The 22,204-nt window shown below is 38.1% G+C and overlaps 1 protein-coding gene across 4 annotated transcripts in view; it reads left to right on the top strand.

The window, feature by feature from the left end:
- The first annotated feature begins 2,312 nt into the window (after positions 1 to 2,312).
- The window catches only part of TBC1D30 (TBC1 domain family member 30), an 87,584-nt gene continuing 67,692 nt past the window's right edge, over positions 2,313 to 22,204 (top strand). For 2 of the 4 annotated variants that reach the window (XR_008992067.1, XM_036894938.2), the window contains exons 1-2: positions 2,313 to 3,425; positions 7,414 to 7,578. Coding sequence is in view for 3 of the 4 variants with exons in the window: in XM_036894938.2 (XP_036750833.2) it covers positions 2,933 to 3,425; positions 7,414 to 7,578 (658 nt within the window). In the remaining variant the exon portion in view is untranslated. Of the gene's footprint in view, positions 3,426 to 6,539; positions 6,657 to 7,413; positions 7,579 to 22,204 lie in introns of all 4 variants that reach the window. The other 2 variants (XM_036894940.2, XM_036894939.2) reach the window with 2 other exon arrangements.

Raw genomic sequence — 22,204 nt, forward strand, 5'->3', positions numbered from 1 at the left:
AATTTAATTTTAGCCATTATCTTAGTCAGGATCAGTTTGAAATCAGATTCTGTTAGACCAATGGTTCTCTCTCTATCTGATTAGTTGACTTTGGAGCTTTAGGGAAATTCCCTGGGGCCTTTTAGTGACCAGGCAGCAGTAATTTAGGATACAAAATGGGCTGTCCTTTACCAATACCACTTCTAGGATTTGATTTAATGGAACTCGCTTTTCTTAGGAAACTAGGTAATTGGTTGGTCTTTTCTTTAGTTTGATGAGCATGTATCAGTGAACAAAACAGACTAAAATTCCTGCCTTTAGGAACTTCCATTTTCCTGGCAGAAGACAGATAATAAATCAGTACATGATACATATGTTGGAAGGTGGTGAGTATTAGGAGAACAAGAGAATAAGGAGAGGAAATAAGGGAATAGTGGGGTGAGGGAGCTGCAACTTCAAATAGGGAGGTTAGGACGGATCCACTAAGATGACATTGAAGCAGACACCTGACCCTGGTGAGAAACGTGTCATGTGGACATTTGGGGAAAGATCATTCCCACAAGTGTGAGGACCTTGCATGTGCCTTCTTTGTTAGTTTTTATGTCACCAATTTCCTCTCCTCTGGTGATTTTATAATGGTGGGATGGGAAATAATTTTGACATTTTGATTTAAAAAAATGTTGGCTGTCAATGATCCCTGTGGTTTTTCTTGGCCTCTTTCACCATCCCCACCAGCTCACTTTGAGTTTCTATAGCCATAGGTCTTGATAGAGATACCCTAAGTGAGAACAATGCTGAGACTAGTAGTTAGCACATCTCTTAGAGAGAAAGGGCTTGGCAAGTCATCTAAGACAAGAGATCCAATTTCAGTGTTGCCCTTTGTGAAAGTCCTATCTGGTGCGAAGTTTGGCATGTGAAGGAAGGTTCTCAGAATGAGATGGAGTCAATGATGGAGACAAAAGAAAAAAACTTCATAAAACAAAACAAAAATTCCACTCCTTCTGTATGATACATTTTAAAATTAAATGGATACTGTAGTAAGTAATATAGTTATAAAACCAGAAAATACTATTTCTATTATAATTTTAAATTCTAAGGGAAAAGTTGTAAAACTTCTTTCCTTATAGTAACTAATTTCAAAAAGGGTCCTATTGCTGTCACTCTGTTTGCATGTATAGTGGTGGTGGTGCCAAGGAATGCTTGGTTTCTACCTATAGGGTCAGGCTTTCTTATGAAAGTGTCTTGAAAAATAAAGTGTGCTGAACAAACTTACAGCATGTCATTGCTCACTAGGTTCATTGTTGCTCCTTTTAGAAATATGGCAAGTATTTTATTGCACAAGGAGATAGGCAAATATGCACTTATCCATAACAGAATATGCATCTATCCATAATGAAAAACAGACACTAAGCTTTAAGAAAAGTTCACTTTATTCTTTGTGAACAGGTGGTTATTTAGCCTCTCTGCTCCCTCTGAAAAGTGAGAATAAAAAGAGTACTTACCTTTGTAACTGTGTGTGGTGACAGATGTTAACTTAGATGTACTGGGGTGATCATTTCATAATATATGCAAATATCTAATATTATGTTGTACATCTGAAATGAATATAATGTTACATGTCAAGTATACCTCATTAACAAATAGTATATACCTGCTTTATAGGGAGTGTGTGAACCAGAGTAATGCCATTTTATGAAATCCAACGTGACTATTGAAGGATCACCTTTACATTCTCTTTCCTTTGACATCCTTAGATAATATCCAGCTCGGCACAAGTGAATTGCTCCCTGGAGCAAACCTCCTTGCTCAAATTCCAGTGATAATACTCAGACATCAGCCCCTTGCTCCATTGTGCACATAAGTGGTGGTCATATCTGTCAACCCTTGCTCTTTGCCGTCCCCTGCACCTAGACCCTTTCTCCTTGCTTCTATAAATTAGCTTCCCTAAACCCAAAGCTGAGGCGCATGGATCTATGCGTCCTGCTACCCAGGACAAACTTTTGTAGGTAAGATACCCTCAGTAAACCTCTATGAATTCCAGCTGAACTCTTCAGCCTTTCTTTGGTCTTACAGTCCCTTTAGCTTAGGGGATGGTCTGCTTAGACCTCCCCTAAGTGGAGGAGGGAGAATCAAATAGGATAATTCGTGCGAAGGACTAAGAACAGTGCCTGGCACACAAAAAGCGCTGAAGAAGCTTGACAATTTTAAAATTCACAAAAAATATGTACAGCACTTCAAAATTTTCCACTGAGGTTCGGTGTAAAGATACATCTCTCAGGTATCATGTAAGCTTTTGATTTTACTGTCAGAATCAGCTACATCAATTGATTAGTTTGGTCATATGATAGACATTTAAAAAACCCTCATTCTGTGTTAGATCTTGCGCCAGGAAATTAGTTGATCTTAATCCAGTCTTTTATTTTTCACTGGAGGAAAAACGTGCACAGCGTCATTAAATCTCAAACATGTGCCAGGTCTTCAGAATGTTTACTGTTAGAAACTAAACTGAGAACACCTTTTTAAAGGCGCCCAGATCAGGTGGGAAGGTGAGAAACGCTGGGCATCGTGCCTGGAGAATAAGAAGGGGATTCCTAGCTTCGGCTTATTAATTGGCGTTTGGGGCGCTCCCGAGCACTGTTTTATTTCCAGCTGGTGGCTGAACGAGGTGCAAGAGCTGCCCTCTTTCTGAGTTAATTACGTGCTGAAAGTGAAGGTGGCAGCGGCCAGAGCGCCCTTCCCCCTCCGGGCTGCAGGCTTCATCCCGACGTGTTCGGGCCGCATCCTGCGCCCTGACGCTCTCCAGAGAGCGCTCACGGACGAGGGCGGGCCTCGCCTGCTGCAGGTGATCCCAGGCCGTCCTCGCGGCCCGGAACCCAGGGGCCGCGCCTCGGGAGGCTACCGGAGGCAGGTCGGGCCCGCGGGGGTTTGGAGACGGCTGGCGCCGCGCCCGCCGATGGCTCTCCCGGGCCCTGAGGCCGCGCCTCCTCCCGGAACAGGCAGGCGCGGCGCGGCGGCAGCACGGCCGCCGAGCGCCGGAGCCATGGAGGACCTTCCCGCGGGTGGGGCCCGGCCGGGGCGCGGGGCGCCGGAGGAGACCCCTGGAGTGTCCCCGACCCCATCGTTGCACGGGGCGCCGCCGGCGGAGCAGGCCGAGGAGGACCTGGAGCCCGGCGAGCCGCGGGCCGGCCCGAGGAGCCGCACGGCGTCCCTGGTGAGCGGGCTGCTCACCGAGCTGTACAGCTGCACCGAGGAGGAGGAGGCGGCCGGCGGGGGCCACGGGCCGGGGGGGCGCCAGCAGCGCCGCGACAGCCTCGACAGCTCCACGGAGGCCTCGGGCTCTGACGTGTTCCTGGGCGGCCGCGGCGGCGCCGGCGACTCCCGCGTGCTGCAGGAGCTGCAGGAGCGGCCAAGCCAACGGCACCAGATGCAGTACCTGCGGCGGAAAGGTGAGCCCCTGGAACCTGGCGCGCCGCCGCTGCCCGCGCCCCACGCCCGCCTGTGCGCACCTGGTCGAGCGGCTCAGAGACGAAGTGTGCGGCTTCGCCTTTCGTCTGTCGCTGGTGACCACAGTATCTCCGATTCATGACTGGACTGGTTCTTCTTATCGCCCGCGCCCCCCGGTTCCTCTCGAGTTATCTAGGGGAGCATCCGTTGTTGGAGTGGTAGCAGCGGGCCTTCCCTCCTTTTCCCCGCAGTGTGTTTTGTGGCCCAAGGGGAAGGCAGCCCCGGTCCTTATTTCACTAGAACAGCTGTTAGGACGGGTTTGGAGTTTCTGGTACGTTCATCTGATGTTACCTAGAGGGCGCACGAGGAATAGAGGCGACTCTTGGGGCTTTTTTTTTTTTTTTTTTAAATCGTCCTACCTGGCCACAACACTTGGATAGTGTTTAGTGAGGCAGAGTAATTAAATAATGCAGTTCCTAAGCAGAGCGGATGAATTCCATTTCTGCCAGAATGTCTGGTTTCTGTAAACTCAGCAGATGGATTTTCTTCCCCCTCTCGGTGGCGTGGCAGATTTGTGGCGGGCTGCAGAGCCCTGGAGTTACCACAGAATTTAACTGCTGGTACCTTGCTTTGGAGAGGCTGATCTGAAAACTGCCTTGACCTTCAGGGTGAGAGGGTAATTTGGTGTTTTATTTTGTTATCAGACTTGATGCTGGTGTCCTAATTGAGATTCCTACCCCGCCCCCCAGCTGTTCATAATAGCTTGCCTTTCAGGCAATAACATAGTTAACTACAGTTGTCTTTCTGTATAGATGTATGGAGACCTCAATTTACAAAATAAAGTGAGGTGTGGAAAACAGATGCTAAGCCACCATAACATTTCTTGAATTAATGTCCTTGTGCTAAATTGCCAGGGGAGGGAGGAAAAAGAGAATACATAAAATGGTCTTCTGTCTCCTAATTGTAAAATCAGTCTAGCTGGTGCCAAAACAAAACTCAGGAACGGAATACATCTGTCTGCTTTCTCAAATCTATGTAAACAGCTTTCAGCTTCCTCTTTTGGCCGTAGTGAAGATTTTTTTCCCAGCTGATTGTTGTTAATGGCTTCCACCTTCCTCCCCTGCCTGGGACTTTGGCTGGAGTTGGGCCATTTCATTTTATACAATTATTTGGCTGTTCTCAGAGTGTCTGTTTATGCCAAGAGTTCCGGAGGGCAATAGTTCTTTCAGAATCCAACAAAATTAATTTTGAAAAATGTTAATTTGGCTTTCTGTTTTACAAGACTGTTCACTTTACATTACTGAGCGAATTTTGGGGATTAGTAATTTCTTTTTAGAAGAGGAAATTTGGCAAGCTGAAGTTTAGAGAAAAACTAACAGTACAGCTTTGCAGGGGATTTCACTAGTTTGAAATCTAGTGAACGCTCCATTCAACTAATCTGTCATAAAACCTCTAAGAGTCTGTTTTGCCCACTTCTCGGTCTTTTGAATGGTTACTTGCCTGCTAATCTTTTCTTTCCTTGTAGTTGACACTGTTAGGATGAACAAGGTGCCGTATTATAATAGTCTTACATACAGACAACATACACACAGCCCTTTATTAATAAACATCATTAGAGTACTAAGAATAAAGAATCAGATGATGGAAACAGCTATCTGCCTTAATAATTTTACAGCTTATTAGGCTACTTGATTTTTTTCAGGGTCGAAAAATACCCCAACTAACAAAATACTTAGTAAGGTTCTCATACAATGCAGGTGACCTGTGTACTAAATTGCTCCTCTCTTTATTAGGGATTTAGATGTAGCACTTATTTAGATATTTAGCATGTGTGAGTCCTTTATATATGTGGGGCACCAAAATGGTTTCTCAGGAAATCTAGGCTCTCTCAGTGTTTTCATTAAGGCAGTAAACTTTGGAGTCGGAATGCTTGAGCTGATATTCTGCCATCATACTTTACTAGCTGTGGCCTTGGGCAGGCTGTTTAACCTCTCTGTGTCTCACCTACAAATAGGGATAATAATATACCTACCTCAGAGAGCTGTAGTGAGAATTATATAAGTTAATGTATATAAAATGCTCAGTAAATGTGAGATATTTTTTATTGCCATATACTCTGGAATTCTTTACAGAGGGAATTATCCCCTGTCAGTTGACAATCTCTTCATTTTTTCTCATATATTTAACACTGTATTAGGAGCAATGGGTAATGCTGTGGGGCATACAAAGATAATGGAGACCTCATTTCTGTCTTCAAGATGCCTTTATATCAGTGGATATTGCTGTAGAAGACATTTCCAAACTCTGAAGATTTTTCCCATATTGCATAATACATATAACTCAAGAGAGTCAGCTGTAGGTACCTTAAGACTCACTAAAAAAAAATGACTGTTCTGTGGAAGAAGAGTATAATTCAATTTCAGATGATATTTGTACCCCTTTTGTTTCTAGCAGGAAAGTTTTTAAACATCCAAAGAAAGTCTCTTTGCCCTAACTGAAGGAATCTAGGAATGGAAGGCTTGTTGCTCTGGTCTCCTCTTGTAGCTTATTTCCATATTTAGTCATCCTTAGAACCCAAATATTGTTGTTTAACCTAAATGTACTCTTACTTCCCATTCTATCTCACCATGTTTGAACTCAAGGTGAGAGAAGTAACTGGCCTTTGTTCTCTTCATAGTAACCCCTTGTTCTTATTTTAGTGCTATTATATTAATGTTTATGAAGACTGTTCCCATTTGTTTCTCAGAATAATTTTGTATGCTAAGCATAATTTGAGACTTGGGGCACTATCTTGCTTAAGATCACAAAGGTAATTCCTTGATCAGGGACAGTTTTTTTTTTTGGTATCATTAATCTACAATTACATGAAGAACATTATGATTACTAGGCTCCCCCCTTCACCAAGGCCCCCCCACGTACCCCTTCACAGTCACTGTCACTGTCCATCAGCATCAGAGACAGTTTTCTTTTTAATTCAAGGTCAAATTGATGTTGTCAGTATAACAGCTGTTAAAACACCCCACCGAACTTCTCTTATGCAGTGTTCACTTCCTTTGATCTCTGGAATACTTTTCTTACTTTTGAACATTCTTTTGCTCTCTTCTGATCCTCTCTAGTTTCTCCAAATCCCTTTAAAAGTGAATAGACCTAAATCCCACAAAGGACCTCTAATGAGGGCCTAGCCAATGCCAAGTTGAGTGGAAGCCTTCGCATGACTGGCAGGTCACACACTGGTGAGTAATGATGATATGAAGTGTGACAAACAAAACTCCCAAATTGTAATGATTATTCATATAAAGGTTTTTGACTTCTGATTCCCATCTTTTTTCACTTGTAGAAAACATGTTGAGAACATTAATTTTATGAATGTAGAATTATTCTTAATATATCTGTTTAAAGGAAATGTATTTTTTACCATGTTTGAAGAATTACTGTCTCTAAGAAGAAATAGTGCACCTAATAGTCAAGCTGAATATTTAAAACAAAACTAGTATTGCCACATTCATCTACATTAGAAAATGTGGTAGTATTGTTTATTTTTAATTGATCATTTACAAAGATGAGTGCTTTTAAAAACATTTGTTATTAGCTGTTAGGTTTATCACTGATATAACAGACTCAAAAGGATTCTTTTCCTGCAGGCTAACCATTTGAGCATTTCAATGATGCAAAATGTACATGCCAATTTTCAGGCAATGAAAGATAAATTTGCAACCAGTGCTAGATTTGATAAGAGTCTTTGCTTATTTATATGTTGTAAGTAGCATCAAGGATAAAATTTATCTTACAGTATTTGTCTAATGGACAGAACAGGAAGTAGATGAGTGACTTACTTGATCAGGATATTTTAGCTGAAAATATACATGTAATTGTGGGTGAAAACCCAGAATTGGTGTAAATGCATGTTCTAGATGTTTGTATTATGATTAGTATCACATCAGAATTTGTATCCCTCTCAGGGTATTTGTTTTTATTTTTCTTTACTGATAGACACTAATGAACTGAAGGCAATCCTTCAGGAGCTAAAGTACAGAATTGGCATTCAGTCGGCAAAGTTACTTCGGCAGCTGAAGCAGAAAGATAGGCTTCTGCATAAAGTACAGAGAAACTGCGATTTTATGACCGCGTGCTTGCAGGCCGTGTCACAGAAGAGAAGTAAGTGTTGGAGTGGGGGGTGAGCCCTTTTGCCACATGGGACTGGCATGTTGGTGAAGCTGAGTCAATAGTCACTGTGTTTTTGAATATACTGAAAAGTTTTAAAGGGAAGCTTATACCCTCGGAACTAAGAACTATGTACAACTCAGCTTCCTGTCTTTTCAGTTAAAATGTATAGTACATGTCTTGATGTTACAAACTTATTTTTGTTATTCTAGATTTGAGGTAGTACTTCACTTTGACAATGGTTATTTTTATCTGATGCTAAATAATGGCTAAAATATTTTTAAAACAGCATCAAGCAGACATAACTGTAAAAGGCATGTCTTTATCCTCTGCGGTGTTCTAAGAAGTGAATTAAAAATTGATTTAAAAGGAGACTTTTGTAACAAGATTTTAGGACTTGCTCTGAAATCTGAAAAGGACAAAATATTTTCATTAATTAAACCCATCTTGTGGGTAACCCATTTGTAACTAAGAGCTGTGCGGTTTGTCTTTAAAATCATTAAATTACTGGTACCTGTTACATACTAGACATAAAAGCTTGTGAATTAATTTTTAAATTCTCCATGCAATACTTTGATGTTTTATTCTGCTAACATTTCCCTATTTTTGTTTTTGTATTCTTTATTAACATGCAGCATGGCAGAACAGTATGTTCAGGTATGGACAATAGAGGCACCATGATATTTTGATAAAATATCAAATGATGTTTTAATAAAATGCCTATGGCAGTTTTTAGGTGCATGTGCAAGTTGCCTTACCTTGTTTCTTTATCCTGTCACATTTATATGTAAAGTGAGGTTTTAAAAAAAAAAATCCCAAATTATGATGTGTTTGTTTTCATAAGATAATTTTCCAGGGCTTGATTAGTTACAGGTAAAATTAATGGCTTAAATTCCATTCTTAGGCTTATTATTAAAAGAAAATACTGTGCCGTCTTCCTCTTCTTTTACGATAACACTGTTTATTATCTCCAAATTATTTTTTTCTGTTTCCTAAAGGAGGTTTCAACCTAATGTGCATTAAACAAAATATTGCTTGATTATCATAATGATATGATGGCCCATGTAAGAAGTAGGAATGTAATTGAATAGACTGATTTTGAATAGGGTTTTCTCCAGAGCTACGCACTTGTCTGAAATGGCTAGAGAAGCAGAGTGTAGCTATAGATATAGCTATACATATGTCTCTATATATATCTACAGAAAGCTGGCATGTAGCATAATATTTGATATTTTCCCATGGATTCTGATGAATTCACAAGAGCCCAGTAAAAATGTTATTATTTTTCCCTTTCATTTTGAAATATCTTGATTTTGATTTTTCATTTTTCAACTGTGGTTTCATCTATTTATTATTATTGTTTGTGCCAGAAGTTAGAAGCACAAATGATAAAGACCTAGAGTTTGAATGTGTGGGGTTGGAGCCAGTGTTAGGAGACAGAGAAATGTCAGGTTGGTAATCACTAGGAACTGGTAGTCATTTAAAATTTGAGTTTACTTGACTGATAAAAGTACTGGCACTTACCTCTTTTTAGAAAAATGTGTCCACAGGCATCTAATTTAATTTGTGAATTTGCGAATGCAGACATTCTGTGTATTTCAGAGTTTGTCAAATTCAGCCTGGATTTTTCATTTCAGAAAATATGAGGTTAATGGCTCCTTTCCCTGGGAGTTCATTTCTCACCTTGGTAACAACACTCCATTAAACTGAACAGGATACTTTTATTGAATTAAGAAATAACAGTGCATCATAATTTTTATTCTCATCATATGATATGGTATTATGGCATAGACATTGTTAGAAATTTGACTAAATGCTTATTTAACCATTTTAGAACTCCAGAGGTTGGATGTTTCATGACTAAATGCCTGATCCCACTAGTTGCCATTTTGCCTCTTTCCTCAAAGTCAACTAAAAACAAATATATTTAGTGAGAGTTCTAAAGAATTGAGATTTCACTCTCACACCAAATAACTGAGCTTTAATTTTGGTAGTGATTAGCAATGATGAGTTCAAGCATGTTGACTTTTTTGTGTTTAATACGCAAAAGTCTGGATAATCCCAGTTTTTCCCTCTGTATGGATTCAGTGCTTGCGATTCCTCCCTCAAGTACCTTTTCCCCTTCCATAACATGCTACAGAATAAAACTATTTTAATCTTCTGTTAAAATGGGTTATTTCCTGTTGATACACTGAAGGGGATATAATAATTTTGAAATAATCATAATTAAGTGGATTATGAACCAAATGACTGAACCATTTTTATTTCTAATATAGATGATATAACTGCTTAGATTTTATGGTTTCCTACACCAAGCCTTATGATAGAATCCCTTTATGTTATAACTGTGCTAGGCCTACGAAGAGCAGGATCAATATTTGCCTTGTAGGAAAGTAGATTTTTACCCTATGTATAGCTATTTATCTAAGGATAGCCTTGGTATAAATTTAATGTTAATAATAAAACTAGCAAGAGTTGTGACAGGTGTTACTATTCATTAAGTACATGCTTTATGAGGAAATTGAGATTTGGGAAGTTTAATTAATTTGCCTAAGGCCACATACTGGCAAGTGGTTGAAATGGAATCTGAAGATAGATGCCTCAAAAGTCTGTCTGTTCTTTCCATCATAAAATGTGATAAAAGAGTATTCTACTTTTGTTTAGCAATTATATTGATGCTTCTGTAATATTACTGGAGTGTGGGTGAAGCAATAAGAAATTTGTAACATGCAAAGGAAATAATACAGAGCATCAGGTTTATTAGAATATGCTGCTATAGCCTATTTTGCATATGAAATACATATTTTTTCTTGGCCAGATGGATTACTGAACAAATGGTTGCTCAGTGTGCAGGAAAATCTATCTCAGGGCTTCAAGATAATGGAAAGAATGTGATGAATATTTGGACAGGAGATTGATTCCAATGTTAAGATTTTTAAGTGGTTTGCTTATCCTCTGATTTAACAAATTTTTCCTGAAGGCAGAAGGAGGGCCATCTTAATTATCAGCATTGACTAGTTTTACAATTTTCTGCACTGATGTAGTAAATAGGTGAGTTGGGTTTGTGAAATGTTATTACAAATCAAGTGATAAAATCTGTCATTGGGAAACTGTGATAAGAGAAAAGTGAAAAAATAAGACTATTCACGGGAGTGTTGTCTTATTTAGACTTGTCCATAAGTACAGGAATTTTAGGCAGTTTACAGCCTCATTTGAATAATGTGTCTACCCTGACATCTGGTAATGGTGTGATTAAATCTTGCTATCTATCATAAGTGCCTGGCAGAGACAGATACCTGTCAAATAGTGAGTAGTCTTTTTCTATAGCTGTCTTCTCTAAATAGTACCTTGTCCTCTGTGGCAGTAGAAGGAATTTATGTGGCCCTGAGTTTGGTGGCACTGACATTCAAGGTTTGCCATTAAGAAACAATTCTCTATGTTTTAAAAATTATAAAAGTAATATATGTAATGAGACATTCCACGTCTAGGTTTTTCTCAAGAGAACTGAAGACGTATGGCCTTTGTAAAAGCTCATACATGAATGTTCAGCAGCATTACATAGTAACCAAAAAATGGAAACAGCTTAATGTCTATCAATGGATAAAGGGATAAATAAAATGGTATATCCATGCAATGGAAAATCACTCGGCCACAAACAGGAATGAAGTACTGATTCATGTCACAACTTGGGTTACCCTTGAAAACAATATACAAAATGAAAAAAGCAAGACAAAGAAGTCCACATACTGTGATTCTATTTGAAATGTGCAGAACGAGCCAGGAGCTGGGGGTAGAGAATGGGGAGTGACTGCTAATGGTGCAGGTTTCTTATTGAGTTGATGAAAATGTCCTCAGTTTGATAGGAATGATGTTTTGCACAAGTTTGTAGATATACTGATGATCACTAAATTGTACAGTTGAAAAGAATTTTATAGTATGTGAATTATATCTCAAAAACTGTTGAAAATTTAGTATCATCATTATGGAAACTTTGGAGAGTACAGAAATGTAAATAATTTTCTAAAACTCTTCATATTCTTGAGTTTATTTATTCAAGAGATTTATTTTTAATTTTATTTATTTTTTATTTTGTTATCATTAATATACAATTACATGAGCAACATTGTGGTTACTAGATTCCCCCCATTATCAAGTTCCCACCACATACCCCATTATAGTCACTGTCCAACAGTGTAGTAAGATGCCACAGAGTCACTACTTGTCTTTTCTGTGCTATATTGCCTTCCCCGTGCCCTCCCTTACATTATGTGTGCTAATCGTAATGCCCCTTATTCCTCTTATCCCTCCCTTCCCACCCATCCTCCCCAGTCCCTTTCCCTTTGGCAACTGTTAGTCCATTCTTGGGTTCTGTGAGTCTTCTGCTGTTTTGTTCCTTCAGTTTTTGCTTTGTTCTAATACTACACAGATGAGTGAAAGAATTTGATACTTGTCTTTCTCCACCCGGCCTGTTTCACTGAGCATAATACCCTCTAGCTCCATCCATGTTGTTGCAAATGGTAGGATTTGTTTTCTTCTTATGGCTGAATAATATTCCATTGTGTGTATGTACCACATCTTCTTTATCCATTCATCTACTGACGGACACTTAGGTTGCTTCCAGTTCTTGGCTATTGTCAATAGTGCTGTGATAAACATAGGGGTGCATATGTCTTTTTGAAAGTGGGCTGCTGTATTCTTAGGGTAAATTCCTAGGAGTGGAATTCCTGGGTCAAATGGTATTTCTATTTTGAGTTTTTTGAGGAACCTCCTTATTGCTTTCCACAATGGTTGAACTAATTTACATTCCCACCAGAAGTGTAGGAGGGTTCTCCTTTCTCCACATCCTCACCAACATTTGTTGTTGTTTGTCTTTTGAATGGTGGCCATCCTAACTGGTGTGAGGTGATATCTCATTGTGGTTTTAATTTGCATTTCTCTGATGATTAGTGAGGTGGAGCATCTTTTCATGCGCCTGTTAGCCATCTGAATTTCTTCTTTGGAGAAGTGTCTGCTCAGATCCTCTGCCCATTTTTAATTGGATTATTTGCTTTTTGTTTGTTGAGGCATGTGAGCTCTTTATGTATTTTGGATGTCAACCCCTTATTGGATATGTCATTTATGAATATATTCTCCCATACTGTAGAATGACTTTTTGTTCTACTGATGGTGTCCTTTGCTGTACAGAAGTTTTTAATTTTGATATAGTCCCATTTGTTCATTTTTGCTTTTGTTTCCCTTTCCCAGGGAGTTATGTTCATGAAGAAGTTGCTCATGTTTATATTTAAGAGTTTTCACTATGTTTTCTCGTAAGAGTTTTATGGTTTCATGACTTACACTCAGGTCTTTGATCCATTTTGAGTTTACTTTTGTGTATGGAATTAGACAGTGATCCAGTTTCATTCTCTTACATGTAGCTGTACAGTTTTGCCAACACCAGCTGTTGAAGAGGCTGTCATTTCTCCGTTGTATATCCATGGCTCCTTTATCATATATTAATTGACCATATATGCTTGGGTTAATATCTGAACTCTCTGTTCTATTCCACTGGTCTGTGGCTCTGTTCTTGTGCCAGTACCAAATTATCTTGATGACTGTGGCTTTGTAGTAGAGCTTGAAGTTGGGAAGCGAGATCCCCCTGCTTTATTTTTCCTTCTCAGGATTGCTTTGGCTATTCGCGGTCTTTTGTGGTTCCATATGAAGTTTTCAACTATTTGTTCCAGTTCGTTGAAGAATGCTGTTGGTATTTTGATAGGGATTGCATTGAATCTATATATTGCTTTAGGCAGGATGGCCATTTTGACAATATTAATTCTTCCTACCCATGAACATGGGATGAATTTCCATTTATTAGTGTCCTCTTTAATTTCTCTTAAGAGAGAGTCTTATAGTTTTCAGGGTATAGGTCTTTCACTTCCTTGGTTAGGTTTATTCCTAGGTATTTTATTCTTTTTGATGTAATTGTGAATGGAATTTTTTTCCTTATTTCTCTTTCTGCTAGTTTATTGTTAGTGTATAGGAATGCAAAAGATTTCTGTGTATTAGTTTTGTATCCTGAAATCTTGCTAAATTCAGATTGAGATTTTTTTATATGAAGCTTTTCCAAAGTCAATGTACTGTATAATATTTCTCTCTCCTGCCTTCTTCATGTAACATATCATAAGCTGGTGCCATTGGCATAAATTATTCAGAAACATAATTTTGAATGAGTGATGCACTGTTTTTCAGTCTACCATCTACCATTTTGTTTTCTTACAACATTATAATAGTGAAGAATCTGTTGTGAATATAGAAATACAACTCAAATTGATTTAAGCAAAAAAAAGAAAATTGATTGGCTTGCACAATTAAAAATCCAAGGATGTGCCTTGAGTTGTAGTTAAATAAGATACAGGTGTTTAAATAGTATCTTTAAGAATATGAAGTCCTCTCTGAGCTGTACTTCTCACTGTATTGGACAACGCCGAAGTGGCCAGCAGTGGCTCTGACTTAGCAACCTTACCTGAAAGAACAGGTAACTGTTCTTAGTAACTCCAGAAAGTCCCATAATCCCATTTCCTTGATCTAGTGGGGTCACATGCTCACTAAGAATCAATAAATACAGTTGACCCTTGAACAACTTGGGGGATTGGGGGCACCAACCTTCTACACAGTCAAATCCATGTATAATTTTTGAGTTCCCAAAAGCATTATTAATAACCTGTTTCTTGGTTGGAAGGCTTACCAATAACATAAACACTCAATTAACACACATTTTGTATGCTATATGTATTATATACTGTATTCACATAATAAAGTAAGCTAGAGAGAAGAAGGTGTTATTAAGAAAATCATAAGGAAGAGAAAATACAGTACACTGTATTTATTGAAAAAATCTGCATGTAATGGATCCGCACAATTCAAACCCGTGTTATTCAAGGACCAACTGTACTTGTTTATGTATGTAAAAAGATGGCAAGTGTTACAGGAAAAATGAAACATAACAGGAAAAGGCAGATTTGGAGTGGGCAACCATTTGTTTTGGTGTTGTTGGTCTTAAATGTTAAGTATTCTAGTCATTGTTTAGTGGCTGTGATTTTCATTTTCATTTTGCTGATTTCTTACGGGGTTTTGCCCATCTTCATGTGCTTATTGGCTATTTTCCTCCAAAGGAAAGGATTGTCTCATTTTTCTTATATGCCATATAGAGTTCTTTATGTATTGTGAGTCTTTGTCAGATATATATGTTGCAAATAGCTTTTCCCATTTTTTTTGGCTTGCATTTTCACTATGTTAAGAGTGTCATTAATGGATGAGAGCTCTTCATTTGTTTTTTTATTGAGGTGTAATTGACATACTATATTAGTTTTAGGTGTCAACATGATTCAACATTTATACATACTGCAAAATAATCACCATAATAAGACTAGTTAACATCTGTTCCCATACATAGTGTTGTTTTTCTTGTGATGAGAATTTTTAAGATGTGTTCTCTTAAGCAACTTTCAAGTATGCAATACAGTATTATTAACTGTAGTAACCATGCTGTACATCCCCATGACTAAGAGTTCTTAGTTTTTTTATTAAAGTATCATTAATATACAATCTTATGTTGGTTTCAAATGTACCTTACAATAGTTCAGCAGTCCCTGTGATCAACTATATTGTGATTGTGAGTTATTGTGCACCTTTATCTTCCTTCCCCTCCTCCCTGCATCCATCCCTACCTCAACCCTTTGGTAACTATAGTCACTTCTCAGTGTCTGTAAGTCTGCTGCTGTTTTGTTCCTTCTGTTTTGCTTTGTTTTTATATTCCACAAGTAAGTGAAATCGTATGGTATTTGTCTTTTTCCTCCTGGCTTATTTCACTGGGCATAATACCTTCTAGGTCCATCCATATTGTTGCAAATAGCAGGATTTCTTTTCTTTTTATGGCTGAATAATATTCTGCTGTGTATATGTACCACATCTTTAGCCACTCATCTATTGATGGACACTTAGGTTGCTTCCATATCTTGGCTATTGCAAATAGTGTGGTGATAAACACGAGTGCATATATTCTTTTTGAATCAGATATTTTGTTTTCTTTGGGTAAATTCCTAGGAGAGTGGAAATACTGGGTCAAATGGTATTTCTATTTTTAGTTTTTTGAGGAACCTCCATACTGCTTTCCATAATGGTTGAACCAATTTACATTCCCACCAACAGTGTGGGAGGGTTCCTATTTCTCCACATCCTTGCCAGCATTTTGTTGTCTTGTCTTCTGGATATCGGCCATCCTAACTGGTGTGAGATGATATCTCATTGTGGTTTTGATTTGCATTTGCCTGATGATTAGTGATGTGGAGCATCTTTTCATGTGCCTGTTTGCCATTTGTATTTCTTCTTTGGAGACGTGTCTGTTCAGGTCCTCTGTCCATTTTTTGGTTAGGTTATTTGTTTTCTGGGTGTTGAGGCATATGAGTTCTTTATATATTTTGGATGTTAACCCCTTATCAGATGAATCACTTATGAATATATTCTCCCATACTGTAGGATGCCTTTTTGTTCTGCTGATGGTGTCCTTTGCTGTACAGAAGCTTTTTAGTTTGGTGTAGTCACACTTGTTCATTTTTTATTTTGTTTCTGTTGACCCGAGGAAATGTGTTCAGGAAAAAGTTGCTCATGGTTTTGTTCAAAAGATTTTTGTCTATGTTTTCTTGTAAGAGTTTTATGGTTTCATGACTTACATTCAGGTCTTGGATCCATTTTGAGTATACTTTTGTGTATGGCGTTAGACAATAATCCAATTTTATTCTCTTACATGTAGCTGTCCAGTTTTGCCACCACCAGTTGTTGAAGAGGCTGTCATTTCCCCATTGTATATTCATGGCTTCTTTATCATATATTAGTTGACCATATATGCACGGCTTTCTCTCTGGGCTCAGCCATATTTCTGTGTGCAAGAAACAAGTAGAAAAATGAATGTGTAAAAAGATACCAATTTAAAATAGCACCAAGAAAAGTCAACTACTGGGGTGGGTGGGTCAAATAGGTGCGAGGGATAAAGAAGCAGAAAATCTCAATCATAATATATATTAGTCATGGGGATGAAAGTACAGCATAGAGAATATAGTTGATGGTTCTGTAACATCTTCCTATGTTGACAATAACTATACTTATTGGTATGAGGATTTAATAATGTATGTAACTGTAGAACCACTATGTTGTACACTTGAAACCAACATAATACTGTATATCAACAAAACTTCAATTAAAAAAATCAGATAAAAGAAAGATCAATTACTTAGAAATAAATTTAGTAAAAGATATACAAGATCTCTACTTGGAAAACTGTTAAATATTATTCAAATAAAATTTACAATACCGTACTTATGATTTGGAAGACCCAACACTTTAAAGATGTCAGTGCTCCCCAATAATAACCAAATAACCAAACAATAACCAATAATAATCAAATAATATAACAATAATAACTAAAATAACCAAAATTTGAAGAAAAACAAGGTGTAAGAGCCTATGCCACCAGCTATTAAGAAGTATTATAAAGGACAGTAATTAAGACAGTGATGTATTGGCTCCAGGACAGACAAAACAGGATAAAAGCTCAAATAGACCCACACATATATAGATACCAGATTTTTATATAAAAATGGCACCACAGAGCAATGGTAAAAGCATGGTCTCTTCAATAAACAAGGTGGGGTCAGTTAAATATTCATCTGGACGAAAATGAAATTTGACTCCTATATCACATCATGCAACCAAAATGAATCAATTCTAAGTAGATCTAGATATGAAAACAAAATAAGACTTCCAGAAAATAACATGGGATATTATTTTCAAGAGTTTGAGAGTTTGGCATAAAAAAAAAAGATTCTTTTAACAGGATAGAAAAAGCACTGGCCATAAAGGCAGGATTGATTATGTAATTTGTGGGACCCCTTATTCAAAAATTATCAAGAAATTCAAGACAGCAACAGCAAAGCATGGGGACTTACTAAGCATGGGACCCTATATGACTACACAGGTCACATACCCAAGAAGCCAGCCCTGCGAAAAGGTAAGAAACTAATGTTTTGGACTACATAAAAACTAGGAACTCTTAACTGTCACCATTTGCAGGTGACATGATTATTATACATAGAAAACACTAAAGGATCCACCAAAAAGCCATTAAAACTAATACTGAATCCAGTGAAATTGCAGGATACAAAATTAATACATAGAAATCTGTTGCATTCCTATTACTGACAGCGAACTAGCAGAAAGAGAAATCAGGAAAACAACTCCATTTACAATTGCATAAAAAAGAATAAAATAACTAGGAAAAAAACCTAATAAAGGAGGTGAAAAACCCTTACTCTGAAAACTCTAAGACACTCTGAGAGAAATTAAAGAAGACATCAATAAATGGAAATCTATCCGGTGCTCATGGATAGGAAGAGTTAATATCGTCAAGATGGCCATCCTGCCTAAAGCAATTTACAGATTCAATGCAATCCCTATCAAAATACCAACAGCACTCTTCAGTGCACTAGAACAAATCGTTCTAAAATTCATATGGAACCACAAAAGACCCTGAATAGCCAAAGCAATCCTGAGAAGGAAGAACAAAGCTGGGGGAATTACGCTCCCCAACTTCAAGCTCTACTACAAAGCCACGGTCATCAAAGTAATTTGGTACTGGCACAAGATCAGACCCTTTGATCTTTTGTTGATTCTAATAATTTATCTGTGAACCCCTTTGTATTTTCTGAGTACATAATCTTATTATCTATGAATACTGTCAGTTTTATGGATTTCTTTATCATTCTTTCATTTCTTTTTCTCATCTTGTACACTGGTTAGGGCCTCCAGTATAATTAATATCAATTAGAAGTAGTGACAATGTGATGGACATTTTTGTCTCATGTACAACCTCAGGGGGAAAGTTTTCTTTCCACCATTTCACCAACAGGTACAATGCTTGCTGGAATTTTTCTGTACAAATCCTTTGTCAAATTAAGGAAATTCTCTTGCCCAGTTTGCAAAGACATTGAACTGTATCATATACTTTATCACTGTACTGAACTAATATGCTGAATGTTAAGACAACTTTGCATTCCTGAAAAAAATCCTAACTAGGTCATGAGATTATGTGTGTATTGCTGGGTTTGGTTTGCTAATATTTTGTTTATGATTTTTATGACTATGTTCATTTTGAGGTTAGCCTATAATTTTTCTTTTTTGTAATGCTCATGTCAGGTTTTGGAAGCCTCATAAAAGAAGTTACAGAGTATGCCCTCTTTTTCCATTCTTTGGAAGAGATTGTGTGAGACTGGAATTACTACTTCCATGTTTGGTAGAATTCACTGGTAAAATACTTGGGCCTCAAGCCGTCTTTGTAGGAAGGTTTTAAATGATGGGTTCAATTAAAAAAATTGTAAGATTATTTGTATTCTCTATTTCTTCTTGTATTTTTGGTAAATCATACAGAATCTTTCCATTTTATGTAACTTTCCACACTTGCAGTCATCAAATTTTAAAGACTATTTTTTGCATTCCTTTAATGTTTCAAGATATTAAAACAATTTCACTGATTTAAACAGGAATTCACTTACTAAAATATATATTTTATTACAGAATGTGTCATCATAAAGCATATTCTGATACATGTATGTATATTTGTTAAAATAAAGATCTATGTATGTGGGTATCTACTTATCAAGACTGACTAGTAAATATTACTGGCACATTAGAAGTCCCCATGTGCTCCTCCCTGTTTGAAATCTCCGTCCCTTACATTTGTGTTAACCATTCCTTTTTTTTTCTTTAGAATTTTTCTATCTCCTGTATATATTCCTAAAAAATATGGAGTTTTGGAAAACTGAGTAGCAAGCCCAACCCTAGCTGTATAGGGGTAAACTGCCTCTTTTTAATAAAAACTCCCCAAAAGATAAACCAAACAGTGTCTGGGTCACAGTCTGGTATTGGGTTTCCCTGACAATGCACAGACCCCCCAATGGGGAGCCAGGGGCCAAGGTTATAAATGAGTCCTGTGGCATCTGCCGGGGCTGTAGTTTGGGCTGGTTGCTGAGTGATCAGCTAATTCTGGAGAGTGGTCTCCTTTGTATTTTTTATTGAAAACTCACCATGATCTTGCTCTTGCTGTCAGAAGCAGGTCAAAGCAGAACACTTCTGTGGGCATGGAGGCGAGAGGGAGAGCAGGAACTTCATCCGTACACTGGGATATAAGCAAGACAGATGAGAGTCAGGACGAGGTTTCTGGGGGCATTCTGTCCTCAAGTTAGAAAGATGGTCCAAGAGCAGGAAGCATCCAGGGTTGAGTGCGGTCAACACAACTGCCACCTGAGCTGCCCTGCTCCCATCTGGTCTGGATGTCTGCTCTCTGCTGCACAGCTGTCATCTTGGCTTCTCCACCGTCTCATTCTAGAAGCTCTCTTTGTCTCTTTCCTTTGTTGGCTCTCATTTCCCACATCCCATGTTTTCTTCTTTTTTGATGATTCTTTTTATGTCATTGCCCTTATCGTAACCTTTGAGAGAGGGCGCCCATGAGGTACATTTTTGGAAACTGCAGGAATGAAAATGTCTTTATTAACATCCTCGCTTTAATTGATAATTCTATACTTGCTCTATTGACTTCTTGCTTCCATTCTCGCTTTTGAGAAGACCAGCGCCTTTCTGACTCCTTATCATTGTACTGGGCTGTTTGATTTTCCTCTTTGAAAGCTTGTGGAATCTTCACTCTGTTCTTGGTGTTTGGAAATTCACAATCATGTTGCTTGGTGTGTGTCTATTTTCACCCATTTTGCTGGGCTAGACAGGCTCTTTCAGTCAGGCAACTTATATTCTTCAGTTCTGGAGAATTTATGTGAATTACTTCTTTATTTCTTTGATGACTCCCCTTCCCCTCCTTTTTTTTTTTCTCTTCCTGAAATTCTATTGTTTGGCTGTTGGAACTTCTGGACTGGTTCTGTAACATTCTTCTCTTATTTTCCATCTGTTTTTTTGGCTTTACATTCTTAGAGATTATTTGAACTTTATCTTCTAATCCTGTTACTGAGACCTCTTTTCTGGGTTGTTACTTGCATGCTTCTTTTGTATGTATGGTATCCTGTTCTTGTTTCATAGATACAATATTATCTTCTTATTGCTCTAAGGATGTTAATGGTAGAGGCTAAAAGAGAAACAGAAAACAGTAATTTGGAGAAAATAGATTATACAGGGGAAAAAGAAACTTTCAAAACTGCTGTTAGAGTTTTTCCTCAGATCTCTGGTACTCCTTGGCAGTGTGCTCCTGACTAGGGATGGGGGTCTAAAGTGATGAGTTGAACTTGGAGGTCCCAGTAGGGCTTGCTGACTGTGAGTTTCACTAAGGGGTCATCTGGGTGGGCCATTGGTTATAGAACCCCCACCCCTGCCCCAGGTCAGTGTCTCTAGGACTTTCGCTGGAGTCTCTGCCTTCAGCATTCAGGACGCATGGGGTCACTGAATCCCTCTGTTTCAGGTAAGATACTCACCCTCAAATGGTTATCCAGCAACTCTGTTTTAACCCTCTTGCATAATGAAGCCTTCAAGCTTTTGCAGGAATGAGAGAGGAGTAATGCCCAGTCTCATGAAGTACAAGAGATTTAGAGCTCTACCTGCTTCTCAACAGCTTTCTCCCAATTCTCCTTATTAAGCCTCCTTGGCTGCCTGTCCCTGTCTCTTATGGAATATGTGGCGTAGAAGGTTGGACTTCAGTTTTCCCATGACAATTTGGGATTTGGCTTTCTAGGATCTGCTAAGTCAATTTCTACTTGTCCATATGCTTTTTCAGCTTCAAAATTCAATTGCTGTTGCTTCTGCTCCTTTTTTTCTGGCCCTTGTGGGTTATAATAAACAGAAATCTCTTTACTGTATTTTTAATGTGATTTTGGTGGTGATCAAAATTAGATGCGATTTTTTTCAGTCTTCCTCTTAACCCAGATGTGTGTATTCCTTTTGCATGACTTATTTGTTTTAATAAATGAAAATAAGTTGGTTTTTTTTCTAACTTTATTGAGAGATATAATTGATATGTAAAGAAGTTACCATTTAGGTTAATGTAGATTTGCCTTAAATTTGGAAATTGGTTGCAGAATTGCAAATTTAGGCATATTTTTAAAATTGATAACAGGTTTAGATATTTTTTTTTCTATGTAATCAGTAGCTTGGTCTGCCCTAAAATAACTTAGTAAGAATATGAGTAGATGAAAGAAACTGGATTGTAATTGTTTACAGTATATTTTAGCAACAGTTTCCTAATAGCTTTGAACCTCCAACTTCTGAGAGATTCTTGTGGCTTTGAAAAAAATGGTAAGATGGTTCTTGTGACAGCATTACAAAGAGAACGGTTTTTTAGGAAACAAACCTGAATCTCAAAGTCATAATGATTTAGAGCTAGAAGAGAACTTAAACCTGATTTCTGTTTACTCGTGACCTCATGGCTGAGCAAAGTGAAGTGTGGAACAGGTGAGTGTTGGCTGAAACTTGCCCACCTGGATGGTGACTGGTTCAGGATGTGCTCTTGCTGTCAGTTATGTCAAAAGAAAAGTATATATCCATCCAGCAGGGGGAGTTCTCTCTCTCTTTTAAGCTTTCCCAAGAACTGTTGTATTAT

This window comes from Manis pentadactyla, chromosome 10, assembly GCF_030020395.1.
Source record: "Manis pentadactyla isolate mManPen7 chromosome 10, mManPen7.hap1, whole genome shotgun sequence".
NCBI lineage: Eukaryota > Metazoa > Chordata > Mammalia > Pholidota > Manidae > Manis > Manis pentadactyla.